The sequence below is a fragment of the Tetrahymena thermophila genome, assembly GCF_000189635.1.
Source record: "Tetrahymena thermophila SB210 genomic scaffold scf_8254697, whole genome shotgun sequence".
Classification (NCBI taxonomy): domain Eukaryota; phylum Ciliophora; class Oligohymenophorea; order Hymenostomatida; family Tetrahymenidae; genus Tetrahymena; species Tetrahymena thermophila.
Window position 1 is genome coordinate 563,457 of NW_002476463.1, and position 12,900 is coordinate 576,356.

The 12,900-nt window shown below is 21.6% G+C and overlaps 5 protein-coding genes across 5 annotated transcripts; 3 read left to right on the top strand and 2 right to left on the bottom strand. All coding sequences in view use genetic code 6, as the record gives it.

Annotated features, from left to right (window-relative positions):
• Window positions 1–33: 33 nt before the first annotated feature.
• TTHERM_00086850 (hypothetical protein) lies at window positions 34–1,146 on the top strand (the record flags this gene model as incomplete). Its single annotated transcript, XM_001012733.2, has 3 exons — window positions 34–275; window positions 619–771; window positions 1,014–1,146. 3 exons carry the CDS (start codon window positions 34–36, stop codon window positions 1,144–1,146), a joined length of 528 nt encoding a protein of 175 aa, XP_001012733.2.
• A 750-nt stretch (window positions 1,147–1,896) lies between these two features.
• On the top strand, window positions 1,897–5,223 carry TTHERM_00086840 (EF-hand protein; the record flags this gene model as incomplete). The annotated part of the gene is made up of 11 exons (XM_001012732.3): window positions 1,897–1,952; window positions 2,097–2,407; window positions 2,572–2,787; window positions 2,869–3,057; window positions 3,113–3,471; window positions 3,528–3,940; window positions 4,004–4,365; window positions 4,421–4,714; window positions 4,771–4,871; window positions 4,926–5,135; window positions 5,194–5,223. The coding sequence occupies 11 exons, from the start codon at window positions 1,897–1,899 to the stop codon at window positions 5,221–5,223; spliced, it is 2,541 nt and encodes an 846-aa protein (XP_001012732.1).
• A 645-nt stretch (window positions 5,224–5,868) lies between these two features.
• On the top strand, window positions 5,869–7,095 carry TTHERM_00086830 (L-isoaspartate O-methyltransferase; the record flags this gene model as incomplete). The annotated part of the gene is made up of 1 exon (XM_001012731.1): window positions 5,869–7,095. One exon carries the CDS (start codon window positions 5,869–5,871, stop codon window positions 7,093–7,095), a length of 1,227 nt encoding a protein of 408 aa, XP_001012731.1.
• A 638-nt stretch (window positions 7,096–7,733) lies between these two features.
• TTHERM_000086819 (hypothetical protein) lies at window positions 7,734–9,899 on the bottom strand (the record flags this gene model as incomplete). The annotated part of the gene is made up of 11 exons (XM_012796758.1): window positions 7,734–7,842; window positions 8,076–8,162; window positions 8,226–8,309; window positions 8,596–8,685; window positions 8,744–8,836; window positions 8,884–8,973; window positions 9,375–9,458; window positions 9,505–9,554; window positions 9,612–9,736; window positions 9,793–9,832; window positions 9,894–9,899. 11 exons carry the CDS (start codon window positions 9,897–9,899, stop codon window positions 7,734–7,736), a joined length of 858 nt encoding a protein of 285 aa, XP_012652212.1.
• A 118-nt stretch (window positions 9,900–10,017) lies between these two features.
• TTHERM_00086820 (transmembrane protein, putative) lies at window positions 10,018–12,736 on the bottom strand (the record flags this gene model as incomplete). Its single annotated transcript, XM_001012730.2, has 12 exons — window positions 10,018–10,292; window positions 10,564–10,650; window positions 10,715–10,788; window positions 11,146–11,250; window positions 11,328–11,414; window positions 11,522–11,608; window positions 11,682–11,831; window positions 11,881–11,970; window positions 12,254–12,337; window positions 12,386–12,435; window positions 12,493–12,606; window positions 12,683–12,736. The coding sequence occupies 12 exons, from the start codon at window positions 12,734–12,736 to the stop codon at window positions 10,018–10,020; spliced, it is 1,257 nt and encodes a 418-aa protein (XP_001012730.2).
• Between the last annotated feature and the right edge of the window lie 164 nt (window positions 12,737–12,900).

Here is a 12,900-nt window from a genome sequence, read left to right on the forward strand (position 1 = left end):
AAATACTCTCAATCAAGCTAAAACTTTAATAGCATGCCTCCAATCGATACTAAAAAATCATAAATTACTGACTTTTCTTAAAGCACTCGTTTATAATACTTGGGAGACAAAAAATCATAAAAATCTGCTGCCTTTTTCAGAGATACTAGAGTTTCTTCATGCTCATATATTTCTTTGAAAGGCGGAGTTCCTAGAGCTATTCCTTACTATGGTTCTCCCACTAAGACTTACGCTGATACAATGTCCAAGAGCTCATATATTAGCTCTCTTAACCAGTAAAATTTAAACTATAAAAATACCATTAAAACACTTTTCTATTAACCTATCAACATACAAACATATATATTTATTTGATTTAGTTGAATTAGCTTGGTTCAAGCTAAAATTGATATATTATTAACAAAAGAGCTTTTCTTTAAGAGAAGTTACTTTCTATTAACAAAAATACATAAAAGTTTTATAAAAGCGATTGCAAATAGAAAATCTAAATAAATTTTATATCTAAAAACATATATTTTAATGGATTTAAATCGATATCGAAGAAATCAATTTATTTTAATTTTTCATTTGAAGAATAATTAAAATTTATTCAATATTTGTAATTAATTAATAAATTAGTGACACTTATAGAGTAAGACCCTACTAGCATGTTGGAATGAGCTAAAAGTTGCTTGAACCCTATCACCCTCACTCTTATAGAAATCGTTTACCAGTTCCCGATGCTCCTCCACAATTTAGCAATGCTTCTCAAATAGAAGTCGGAGATAGATCGTAATATTTTAAATTAATTATAGCGATTAAATGAAAATAAAAGCTTGAATATTAACAAATAAATATTTATTTGGTTAAATATAGATTTATTTATCTATCTATCTATCAAGTTATTTATGCAAATCATATTAAATAAAATAAATAAATATTTTTTACTGGAAGAATATTTATTTATTTGTTTGTTCTACTTTTTGCAATCTAAGAACAAATTTTATCAACTTTTTTAAAAAAAATCAATTTAGTGAGGTTAACCATAGAAGATTTGTTAGTCAATCTAAAAACGTATATGGAAATTTTGGTAAATTCGATCCCGTTAGCAATCCAGGTATTTTGGCTTCTAAGACCAAATGGCACCATCACCTCCAAAGTAAATGAAGAAAAAAGCAGATAAAATTTAAGTTTTGATTAGCCAATTATCATCAAAGTTTGAAATAAAATCAGCTGGCTTCTCATATTATATTTTAGCATTATTAATTTAGTAAATAAATAAGCAAAGTAAATTCATAGTAAATATATATAAATACTTACAATTGTATAGCCTTTTTTTAAGTGTTTTGTCAAATCACATTCCCTTTATTAAATATGCCATCTTTAATTAAAATATTTCAATATTTTATAAATAAAATATATTTTTAGAATTTTTAATTTAAATGTTTTTTATAAAAAAGTAAATTCAAAAAAAATTTATTTTTTGAGTTTAATTTTAAAATTATATTTTTTAATTTTTAAAAGAAAAACAAAATAATAATTTAAAAAAATATAAATTATAATTTTTAAGAAAAATGAAACCAATAAAAAGTAAAAATAAATATAGCTAGTTAGCTTGTTATAAAGTGAATCAATATAATATAATGAATGCACTATTCAAAATGTTAGCTATTTTAACATAGTTTTTAAAATACATATCCATTCAATGGCTTGTTAATCAATTGACTTCACTTTACAAGCAAAGGAATCATTTAATGTTTGTTTATTAATCATAGATAGAATCAATACAAAATCTTTATAATTAATAATAATAACAAGTTTTTTTAATTATATACAAAAAAACAAACTAATAACAATTCATAGCTTATTTTTAAATAGAATCATATCACAAATAATTAATTATAATTTATAACAGCAATGAGATTAAGAAAGGTCAGAGCTCATGAAACGGGTTCATCAAATTTAGATTTTAAGTATTTGATAAAATAAATTATTTTATTGCTATTCTGAAAAACATCTTTATGAACATTCATTTGTGATTGTTAGTTATATTATTAATACTACAAATCATAATTTTAAAGATGCATTTCAATAATTAAATAAATTCATATATATAGAGCAGAGAAAATAGAGCGCCCTGATGTTCCAAGAATTGAATTTTTATCAACTGCAAAAAGCAAAAGTTTTTCTGATTTGATTAAAATGAAAATCAATAAAGTAGCTCCTTAACCAGTAAAAGAAACTGAAACATTTTATGTTGAAAATCAAATTCCTGAAAAGCCTAAATTTCCTGTAGGATATCCTCGCTTTGGTCAATTAGAAGAACCAGAGTTGAGAAAAAGAGTTTTTACAGGTGATTCAAACACTTAATATGATATAAAATTGCTGCCAAGAGTTAAAAAACAGTTTACTAAAATAGATAAAAAAGGTATAAATAAATCAACACTTATTAAACCTCACTTAAAATTAAGAGTATGAATGATTGAATGAACTTCAAATTTGACTGAGAAAACAAGTCATCAAACAAAATCTTAATTTTAATATTTATCAATAAAACTATTATTTTTTTAATTATTTGTATATTTATAATAGAATAAAGAGATAAGTTGATTGCAACTAAACACGACTAGCATGCAACAGCTATAGCTGAAACTCAATTAGTAGGTTTAGAATAGTACAACAAATTAACTCTTGAAGGCAAGGTTGATCTTGATAAAGTCAAAGAAATTCGCCGTGCAATAAGAAGAAGATATGCCAATAGAAAAAACTTCCAAAAAATTTTTAATGCTTGGGATGATAACTGCACAGGTAAAACAAACTCAATTAATTGATATTTTAAATTTTACTTTAAAGTTATTTAATTTAATAATATATTTATATTCATTTAAGGTGCAATTGATCCCAAAAATGCTTTTGATATGATTAAAAGCATGGGAATAAATATAAATTTTGATGAAGCAAGAGTTTTAATTGCTAGTGCTGATATTGATAAGAGTGGAGATCTTTCACTTAATGAATTTATGGATTTAATTTTTAATAACAATGACATTCTCAATGTCAATCTCAAGGAATTGCCTGGTAAATCTCTATATTAATTGTCTAAAATATAGATTAATGGATTTAATTATATTAGTAATGAGTGAAGAAGAATATAGTAGTTTGCATACAGCTAATAAGGTGATGAATAAATTGAGAGATGATGCTAAGCTTTCAAAATAGAATAGACATCACAATTAATTAAACGTTATTTTAAAAAATAAACTGTCGTCACTTAAAACTTACATATTTGCTGCAGACAGTTTGCAATAAGGATTTGTCAGTCATGAAAAATTCTTCGAAATAGTTAAAAAATTAGCAATTCCTGAAACAATTATGTCACAGGAAGATATTCAATTCGTATTTAACAGACATAAAATTGATGAACATAAATTCAATTACAGGGAATTTGTAGATTTTCTAAGAGATTTCACTTTTGTGCCTGAAGATATCTATGTATAATAAATGAATAGCATAAATAAATAATTTATTTAACTAATAAAAATGAAAAGGTTGATCCTGCAGAAACTGAAAAGAAAAAAAGCGAGAAGTAGAAATTTTTAACAGCTTATAATTATGAAGAAGATAATAAAATAAATATTTTTGATTCTAATTCTGTAAATTCTTGGCACTTAGAATGTATCAGAGAGAAAGCAAGGAGAGTATTTAGAATTATTGAAAGGTATCTCGATTCCAAAGAAAGTTTTGATTAATTTTTGATGCAATAAATGAAAATCAATAACGTCGATGAATTCAAAACAAAATAAATCTCAAAACAAAGCTTGACAAAAGCAATCGAAAACTTGTTCTTAAATGTTGGAGATAAAGAAGTTAAAAAAGATGAAGTTGAATCTTTTCTATCAATTTTTTCATACAATAATCATGACCACACAGAAGCTGCTAAAATATCAAGAGCAATTTATGAGTAATTGATTTGATTTTTTATTTATTTATTTAATTATTAAATATAAAATATTTAAATAAAAAGAGAAGAAGATGGCGAGTGGTTCAAAAGAATGCAGTGGAAACTTAAAAGACCACCTCCTCCTCCTTAAAAATTATACCCTGAAGATAGTAAAAATGAATAATAAGAAGGTCTTGGCTGGAATGATGAAAATGCAGAGGTGCAATAAATACAACCTAATCAAGAGAATTATGAAAAGTTTTTTGATACTAAATATAAACCTTAGGATATGGATATGAATTAATACAAGGGTTTGACTAGGACAAGCTCTGCACCTCACTATCCTTCATCTTTGAATAAAATTTTAAGTAAGTTTGAAAATAGAATCTTTTGTGGCTCCTAGAAAGCCTATGACATCTTTAAGAAGTTTGATGCCGATTAAGATGGTAATTCAATTTATTAATAATTATTATATAAATTTATTAATGAACAAAAATAAAGGTTACATATCTTAGAAAGATATGGCTCATAAGTTAAAAGAAATGAATATTTTAGATGAACATGAAATTAAACCATTCCTTATTTATCTTGACCCAACAAACAAAGGTTTTGTCGATTTTTCAGAATTTAGTTCAAGAGTAAGAAATGGTATGACTAATAATGATAGTATGGGATAATAAATAGTTGTTCCTTTTACGGTTCCATGCTCTGACCATTTAAAAGATACATAAAAAATGCTACCTTTTATCTAAAAAAGAGTAAGTGATCTTAGAAAACCTTACTATCCTCCTGAACGTATATATATTAACTTTGAGTAAAAATGGCAATTAAATTATAATTTAATCAAATAGAAACATAGAAAATTACAAGATATGGTGCCACACCCAATTTTTAAAATACTTTCAGTAACTTTAAAGTCATAAATACTAGTCCAATGTTTGCTACAGCTTCAGTAAATTTTATTTATTAAATAAATAATTAAAATTAATTATTACCATCATTTTAGGAACGTTTTATGCAAAATCACAATCACAGAACCTAATTCTAAAAAGAAGAGTTTCAAAAGAAAAAGTAATACGAAGAAGGTAGAATTTAAAGAAAGAGAGAAAACATGATGGCAATCCAATAAAAAATAGAGAGTGAAGTCATAGCAAGTGATATAAAAGATGATAATAAAAGGAAAACCAAGGGTTTAGCCCAGTGGACTTATGAACATGTAATTGATTAACTATTTAAATAAATAAAAAAATGTTTCTTTTTTTTAAAAAAAATAGAGAGCACATTTACAAAACAACTACAAATGAATGGGCAAGTTATAAAAAAGTATTAAATTAATACTTAAAAATATTTCAATAACATATTTTGGATCATAGTTTTATTAATCTATCTATATAAACACTAATTTAATATATTTTTATATCATATTTTATACAAAGTTAATTATACCAAATTAAAATAAATAAATAAATCAATAAATTATTAATTTATTCTCAAAATTTTATAATATTTTAGAACTGCTTAATAAATATTTGTTTTATTCTTATTTATATTTATCTAAAATAAATATATTTTTTTTTAATATTTATTCTCTAGCTATTTAAAATAAATATCAATTTTGTCTTTCAATTTTACAATTCTAATAGCTAGCTAGGTTGTTCTTTCTTATTTTGTCCTTAATAATTCTGCTTTTTACTGTTATTTAATAACCCTTAAAATTATTTTTAAATTTAAATTTTATTAAACCCCTTCTTGTTTAAAATAAATAGTTGAATTACAATTTTTATTTTTATAATCCTATTTTTATCCAAAAATGAAGTATTAAATAAATAAAGATACAGTTCGAATTTTAGAATCTTCTTTTAATTATTTAAGTTAATACAAATAAATCTTTTTAATTATTGAAAAAATAAAATAAAAACAATCAACAAAATAGGTTTATAAATTGAAATATGAGTTTTATTAGTAGAGCTTTCAACAAGGGATCAAAGCTAGCTTTAGCACATTTGATGAAATAAAGAAATATTGTTTTTCCAGTATGTTTTAATTTCAGTCAACTATAGAGCAAAAATTTTGTTATGAAAAAAACAGAATTAAGCAATGATTTACTGATTTCTTTATCAATGGGATTTGAACACAAAGAAGCTACTAACCAAAAAGAGTTAACATAGAATTTGATTATTAATAATGTCTTAAAGGATAAAGTTGTATAAGATGTATTTAATGAGCTAGATAGAGATTTATTTGCTATCAACAAGAGCTAAAAGATTTATGCTAACAATCCATTATCGATAGGAAAAGGTCAAAACATGACTTCGCCTTTAATGCACGCTATTGCTTTGTAAGAGATATATGAGAGATTAATGATCTTATTAAAGTAAAAAAAAGGTTCTGAAATAAAAATTTTAGATATTGGTTGCGGAAGAGGATACATTGCATTTGCCATTTCAAAGATTATTGAAAAATGTGATGATTTAAAAGATATTAAAGTATTTGTAAAAGGTATTGATATTTACGAAGATTTAACATATGGTGCAAATGAGATTCTTCATAAATTAAATATCAACAAAAATATTACCTTCCAATTTGATACTTTAAATATCGAATAGGAAATACAAAACAAATAGTAAGTTTATGATATTATACATTCAGGAGTTGCTCTAGAATTAAGCGTTTACAATAATATGATAGGCTAAATTTATGCTTAAAATCAAGAAGGTTCTTGTATTATTTGTCCTGTCATTTAAGAAGATTTAGAGTAGAATTTATATTTGAGATGCAATAACTAGGAACATGTTGTTATGAAATGTGTTTATTCTTAAATGATTACACTTAAATAGTAGGAAATAAGCAAATATTTTTTGGAAGATGGAGAAATTGCTGAAGAAGATTCAACTTCTACTTTATAAGCTTAATCTCAGTAAAGCTAAGAAGAAATGAATCTAGAGTTATTAGAAAATACTAAATTAAAAAGAGAATAGCATAAAGTTGAGCAACAATTATCATAAAAAGAGGCACAGTTGAAGCAATATTTCGAAAATTTCAAAAAAAATAATAATGGCATTGCTCCTAATTTAAAAGAAATGAATAGTAACGAAGAAACAAAGTAATTACTCAATGAAATATCACATCTTAAAAAACAATTAAAAATAGTAAAAGCTAAGTAATAGATAAAATGATCAAAAACTTGAATTAGCTATCTACTTCTAAAAAACTAATTAAATAATATAATTAATATCATTTTTATTTTTTGTAATCTTTATCTCTGTATATTTAAGACACGTTGTCTGTCTTTTTGATAAAAAGAAATAAACAATTTAATCTAAAAAATATTTACTTAAGTTAATAAAAAATTATTCAAAAAGTGTAAATGGAAAATTTATTCCAAGAAATATGGTATCATTCATGTTTGTTCATAGTGCACATAAAAATTATGAGAGAATTATAAATTTTGTTTACACACACACATATTTTTTATTATTATATAAAACAAAATAACTAACTTAAACATATTATTCAAATTAAGGAGGGAAGCAAAAAAAACCTTTTTAATTTTAAATGAGTTATTCTAGTAAATTATATATTTTTACTCTTTTTTCATTAGAAATTAGAAATAAAATCCATTTATTTTTGAAAATTAAGACTCTAAAATTTCAAAATAATATTAAAAATTTTCTATTCAATTTAGAAAAAATAATAAAAAATCAGAATTTGTCTATGATTTTTTGTAAATGTAGCAAAGATATAAAAAATCGCATTATTACCTTGATCACCAGCAGTGAATTAATAAAATTATGATTCAGTATTTAAAATTTATTCATAGATATCGGTATTAACCCGTAAAACAAACATTTAATTGTACTAATCTTTTATTTTTTCTAATATAATCTTTTTTAGAAGGTACTTTTGAGTTGGCTTCATACTCTCTATTATTAATTAATTTTCAACAAAAATTAAATTCAATAAAATTTCCTAATTTTCAAATCTAATAAAAATGTATTCTGTAATGTATTAATTGTTCAAAAACTTATCTCATTCCACTCAAGTTAAACTAAGAAAGTTCAAAAATATATTTATTTATTTATTTTAAAGAATTAAAATTATTCTTGTTAACAATTTTGATTTTTAAAAAATTCTTTTTTATTTATAAATTATTTACATTTCGATCCTTAAAAATAATAAATGCTAAATTTAAGCTAATTCACATGCAAATGCCTTATGACTTTAATCATCTACCTTATGTTCACTGATATTTAAAAATTAAAATTAGAAAGATAAGAAAATGATAGTGAAGGATTAAATTAATTACCATAAGGTTAATCTTATATATTTTGGATTTGAGTATTTTACTAATTAGGTTCCCAAATATATAAAATCTTCATTATCAATAGGTCTTTATTTTTAAAAGTAATATTATATTTAAATGAAACTAGATTAAATAAAGCTATTATTAAAATATAATTTATTTTTTTTGTTCTAAGTTTAATTCAAAATAGTAATCATTAAGCTTGATATCATGTAGTTAAAAAAGCTTGCTTAATCTCTGTTTAATTAAATGAATAATAAACTTTTAATTTAATTAATCTAAATTAAATTATAAAATCAGTTAAATTTGTATTTAAAATAAATTGTATGAAGAATCATTTTAAACTGTTGTTTTGTTTGTTAACACTACCTACCTTACTGCCATAAACAATTTTAAAATATTTGTGCTCTCAGTCATCCGATTTCCCAAAGATTTTGTTGCTTCTGTTTTAAATTGAACACATCTAAAACATATTATTAAAAAATAATTTGAGTCTCTAAGAATACTTATTAGCTTATTACGTATAGTAAATAAGCAATATTTAAACTTTTAAAAAATTTTTTCTTATTTCTTCTTCGCTAATGACATCGGAATTAAATTTTGCTCCTGTTTAACTTAATTATAAATCAGTTAAATTATAATTTTTAAATAATTTTATTACTCAAGTTTTATTCTTAATGACTCAATTTTTTTACAATTTTTTAAGGCTTGAAGTATTTCATTTTAACTTTTTTTGTTTATTTTAGCACAACTAAAATATTTTAAATTAAATTATTAAATAATAAAAATTATATGATTTATTAACTAAAATATTTGTTATTTGTTTGTTTTTAACTCAATTAACAGTTTTTAATGTTTTCTTTGGTAATTAAAAAGTATTAAACAAGGAAATAAATAAATTTTTTATTTAATTTTTTGCCAAAATATTTTTAATTATAATAATTTTAATGCAGTATTTTTGTACTGGTTTTTCATAATTTTTATATTATTTTTGAAAATTATTAAATAATTCAAAAAAAAAAAAAAAACTTTAAATCAGGTTAACTGACAGCAAATAATTAGTTTGTGATATTAAGAAATAAGGCTTTTAAGAATGAATAATAGAACTTAATAAATAATAATAATAAAAACAAAGAGTTAGCTAATAGTTACGTTATAGAAAGGTTTAAATCATTAAGGTTGATACAATGGCTTAATGCTAATGCTAAATTAGATACATCTTAGTCAGATAAACGCCTAAAATAATTTGAAATTAAAATATTGACTTAAAAATTTTATTTACTTAAATTCTAGCCTCAATGTTGTGTGAACTGAATAGTTTGTATTTTTAAACTATTTAAAAATAAAAAATAAATTATGGCCATGTTTAACATTTTTTCAAATTATTACTTATTTCAAACGATCATAATATGTTTTTTAATAAACTTAGTTTTTTGCAAAGATTTATCCCATTTTTTTCTATAAACTTGATTATTTTGTCAATTTATCTTTATTAATTAAATTAATTGAAATTTCTTTTATTAAAAAATTTCATTAAAAAGAAAAATGCTAAATAAATATTTAATAATACAAAAAATCAAAGCAATAAATAATTTTAAAAACTTTTTAATCTATCCGTTGTTTTTGCAATTTAAGGAAGGACCAACTCAATTCAAATTAAAAAAAAATTACATACATTTTGAATCAATTAATGAATAAGCCATTAATATAACTAATCGATTACTAATTATAAACTATCACAACTAAATATTTAAATTAATATAAAAATTCTATTATTTTTAACGTTGATAGATTATCAAAAATAATATTTTTTAAATATAATAAATTGATAAAAATAAAAACAGCTTGATAACAATTAGTCATAAAATATAAAGATAATAAATTAAGGTATACATAAAAATTATGGTGAATTTAAAAATCTGTTTACTGATATACATTAATTATTATATATAACAAAATAATTAATTTAAACATTACAATCAAACTAACTTAATATTTAATTTAATTAATCTTTTATTTTTCCTAATAAAGTCTTTTTTTAAAGGTAGTTATGGTCCAATTTTTTATCCCCTATTTATTTGTTAATATAAAAAACAACTAAAGAAAGTATAAAGAGAATATTATGAAACTAAATTTATAATTTGCTAACAAAAATATATTCTATAATGTAATAATGGTTTAAATGCTTAGCTCATTCTAAGCAGACTAAGCTGAAAAAATTTAACAATAAATTTATTTATTTAAAAGAGTTAAATAACTCTTGTTATAATGATTTTGGTTTGCAAGTTTTTTGATTTTTGTTTAGAAGATAATAATGCAATAATTTTGAAAAACTATTTACACTGAGATATTTAAAACAAATAAATGTTAAATTTAAGCTAATTCATATGCAAAATCGCTAAGACCTTAGTAATTAATATTATCATATCTATTATTTTTAAATTAAAATCATTAAGTTAAGAAAAAGAAAGTGAATAAATGAATTTAATTACAATAAAATTAATGTTATATATTTTAAGTTTGAGCATTTTCCAAGTGAGACTCCAAAATTTAGCAAATCTATACTCTAATAACTGAAAATATTATTTTTAAATGAAATTAAATTAAAATATTTTTTGTTTTCTTGGTTCTAAGTTTATTAACAAATAAAATAATTAAGTCTTAATTTCATGTAGTTATAAAGGCTTAGTCAAATTTAAATTCCTGACAAATTTTGATTAAACTCAATCTATAATGAACTTTTAATTTAATTAATCTCAATTAAGTGGCAGTTGATTTCTGGAGAAGTTAAAATGACAAAATTTTAAAAAATCAATTGCATAATTTATCTTTAAAATAAAAATATTTTAATAATTTACAATTAAACTTAGAGCTTAATTTGTTTATTTATTTATTCTTTCAGATAAAAATATAAAATTGTTACCGTCTTTAGGATTTTAAGCAAAAATCTATTTATTCAAGATGTTTGATTTGCTCTAAATACTTATGTATTAAAGGAAAACCTTCTATTAGATTATCTTAATTACTTCTGTATTAAGTTAAAATATAAATATGATTTCAGGTAAAGTTTTTTTGTGATTAAATGCTATTTTAAAGGAAACATACTAAATGAAAAGCTTTAAAATTTTCAGATTCTCTAGCTTTCCAAGTTAAGAAAATATTGCATCATTTTCATTAAATAGACTATCAAAGCTTTTTATATAAATTATATATTAAAAATATTTTGATTTGACATAATTTAAAATATAAAATGAACAAAAATTGTTTATTTAAATTAATTATTTTTTTATTGACATTACATTAACTTCATATTTAAACTTGAAAGATTAGTGCATTCACTTATCCCATTTATCAGAGAAATAGCTGTTTCAGTTCCAAATATGATACTAAAGCATATTATAAAAAAAGTAATTAATAAATAATTTGTTGAATATCTAAGCATATTTAATAGCTGAATACTCATTCCAAATTAACAAATTTTAAAGATCTTTAAATTCTCTGATATTGTTGCCTAAAACAATCATTTGTTCAAGTTCACGTTCACGTTCACGTTCACCATAATTATTAGAATGATTTCTTCTTCTATTTTTGATTGGAGGTCCTAATAATCTTAAATTTTAAAACCAATTTAATAGTAACTTTTAAATAACTTTATTACTCAAATTTTATTCTTAATGTCTACATTTTTTTACAATTTTATATGGCTTCGACTATTTCATTTTAAATGTTTTTGTTTATTCTAGTATGACTAAAATATTTTAAATTAAATTATTAAATGTTTAAAATTATATGGTTTAATAAATATCAAATGATTGTCTGTTTATAACTCAGTCAGTCAGTCAATAGTTTTTAATATTTTTTTATGCAAAAGAAAAGTTTTTTTAGATAGGAAAATCAATTGTAAAGCTATAAATCAATTTATCTTAAAATATTTTGTTAAATCTCTTATGAAATAGTAATTTTATCAAAGAAACAATAAATAGAACATAATAAATAATTATAATAAAAACTAATAGTTTTCTAATTCTTACTAAACCAAGAGGTCTAACTCTACAATGCTAATACACTATCTCAATGCTTATGCTAAATTGGATGCATCTTTATCAGATAAATCCCTAAAATAGTTTTTAAGTTCAGATCCTAATTTAAAAAATTTTATTTACATAAATTCTAGCTTCAGCTTTTAGTTACCTGAATAGTTTGAATTTGTAAACTATTTAAAAAAGAAAAGTAAATTTTTATCATTTTTAAAATTCTTTGAAACTTTTACTTTTTTCAAATCATTATAATATTCATTTTAAGTGTCTTATTATTTTGGTAAGTATTATCCCATTTCTTTAAATAAATTCGGATTATTTAACTTCTCAAACAAATATTATTATCGCTACCAAATACAAATGTATGCTTAAATTAAATTAATTCAAAATTCTTGCATAAAAAAGAAAATACAAATTGTATACTAATTAAATTAAATTAATTCTATATTCTTTTATAAAACAAAATACAAATTGCATGCTTATTAAATTAATTATTTTTTTTTTTATAAAAATATTAGTAAAATGAAAAATATTAAATGTTTAATAAAAAAATAAAAACAATAAATAATTTAAAAAATAGGTGTTATCCATCTCATTTACTTACTCCTTTACTCAAAATATCCATATATTGATAATATATT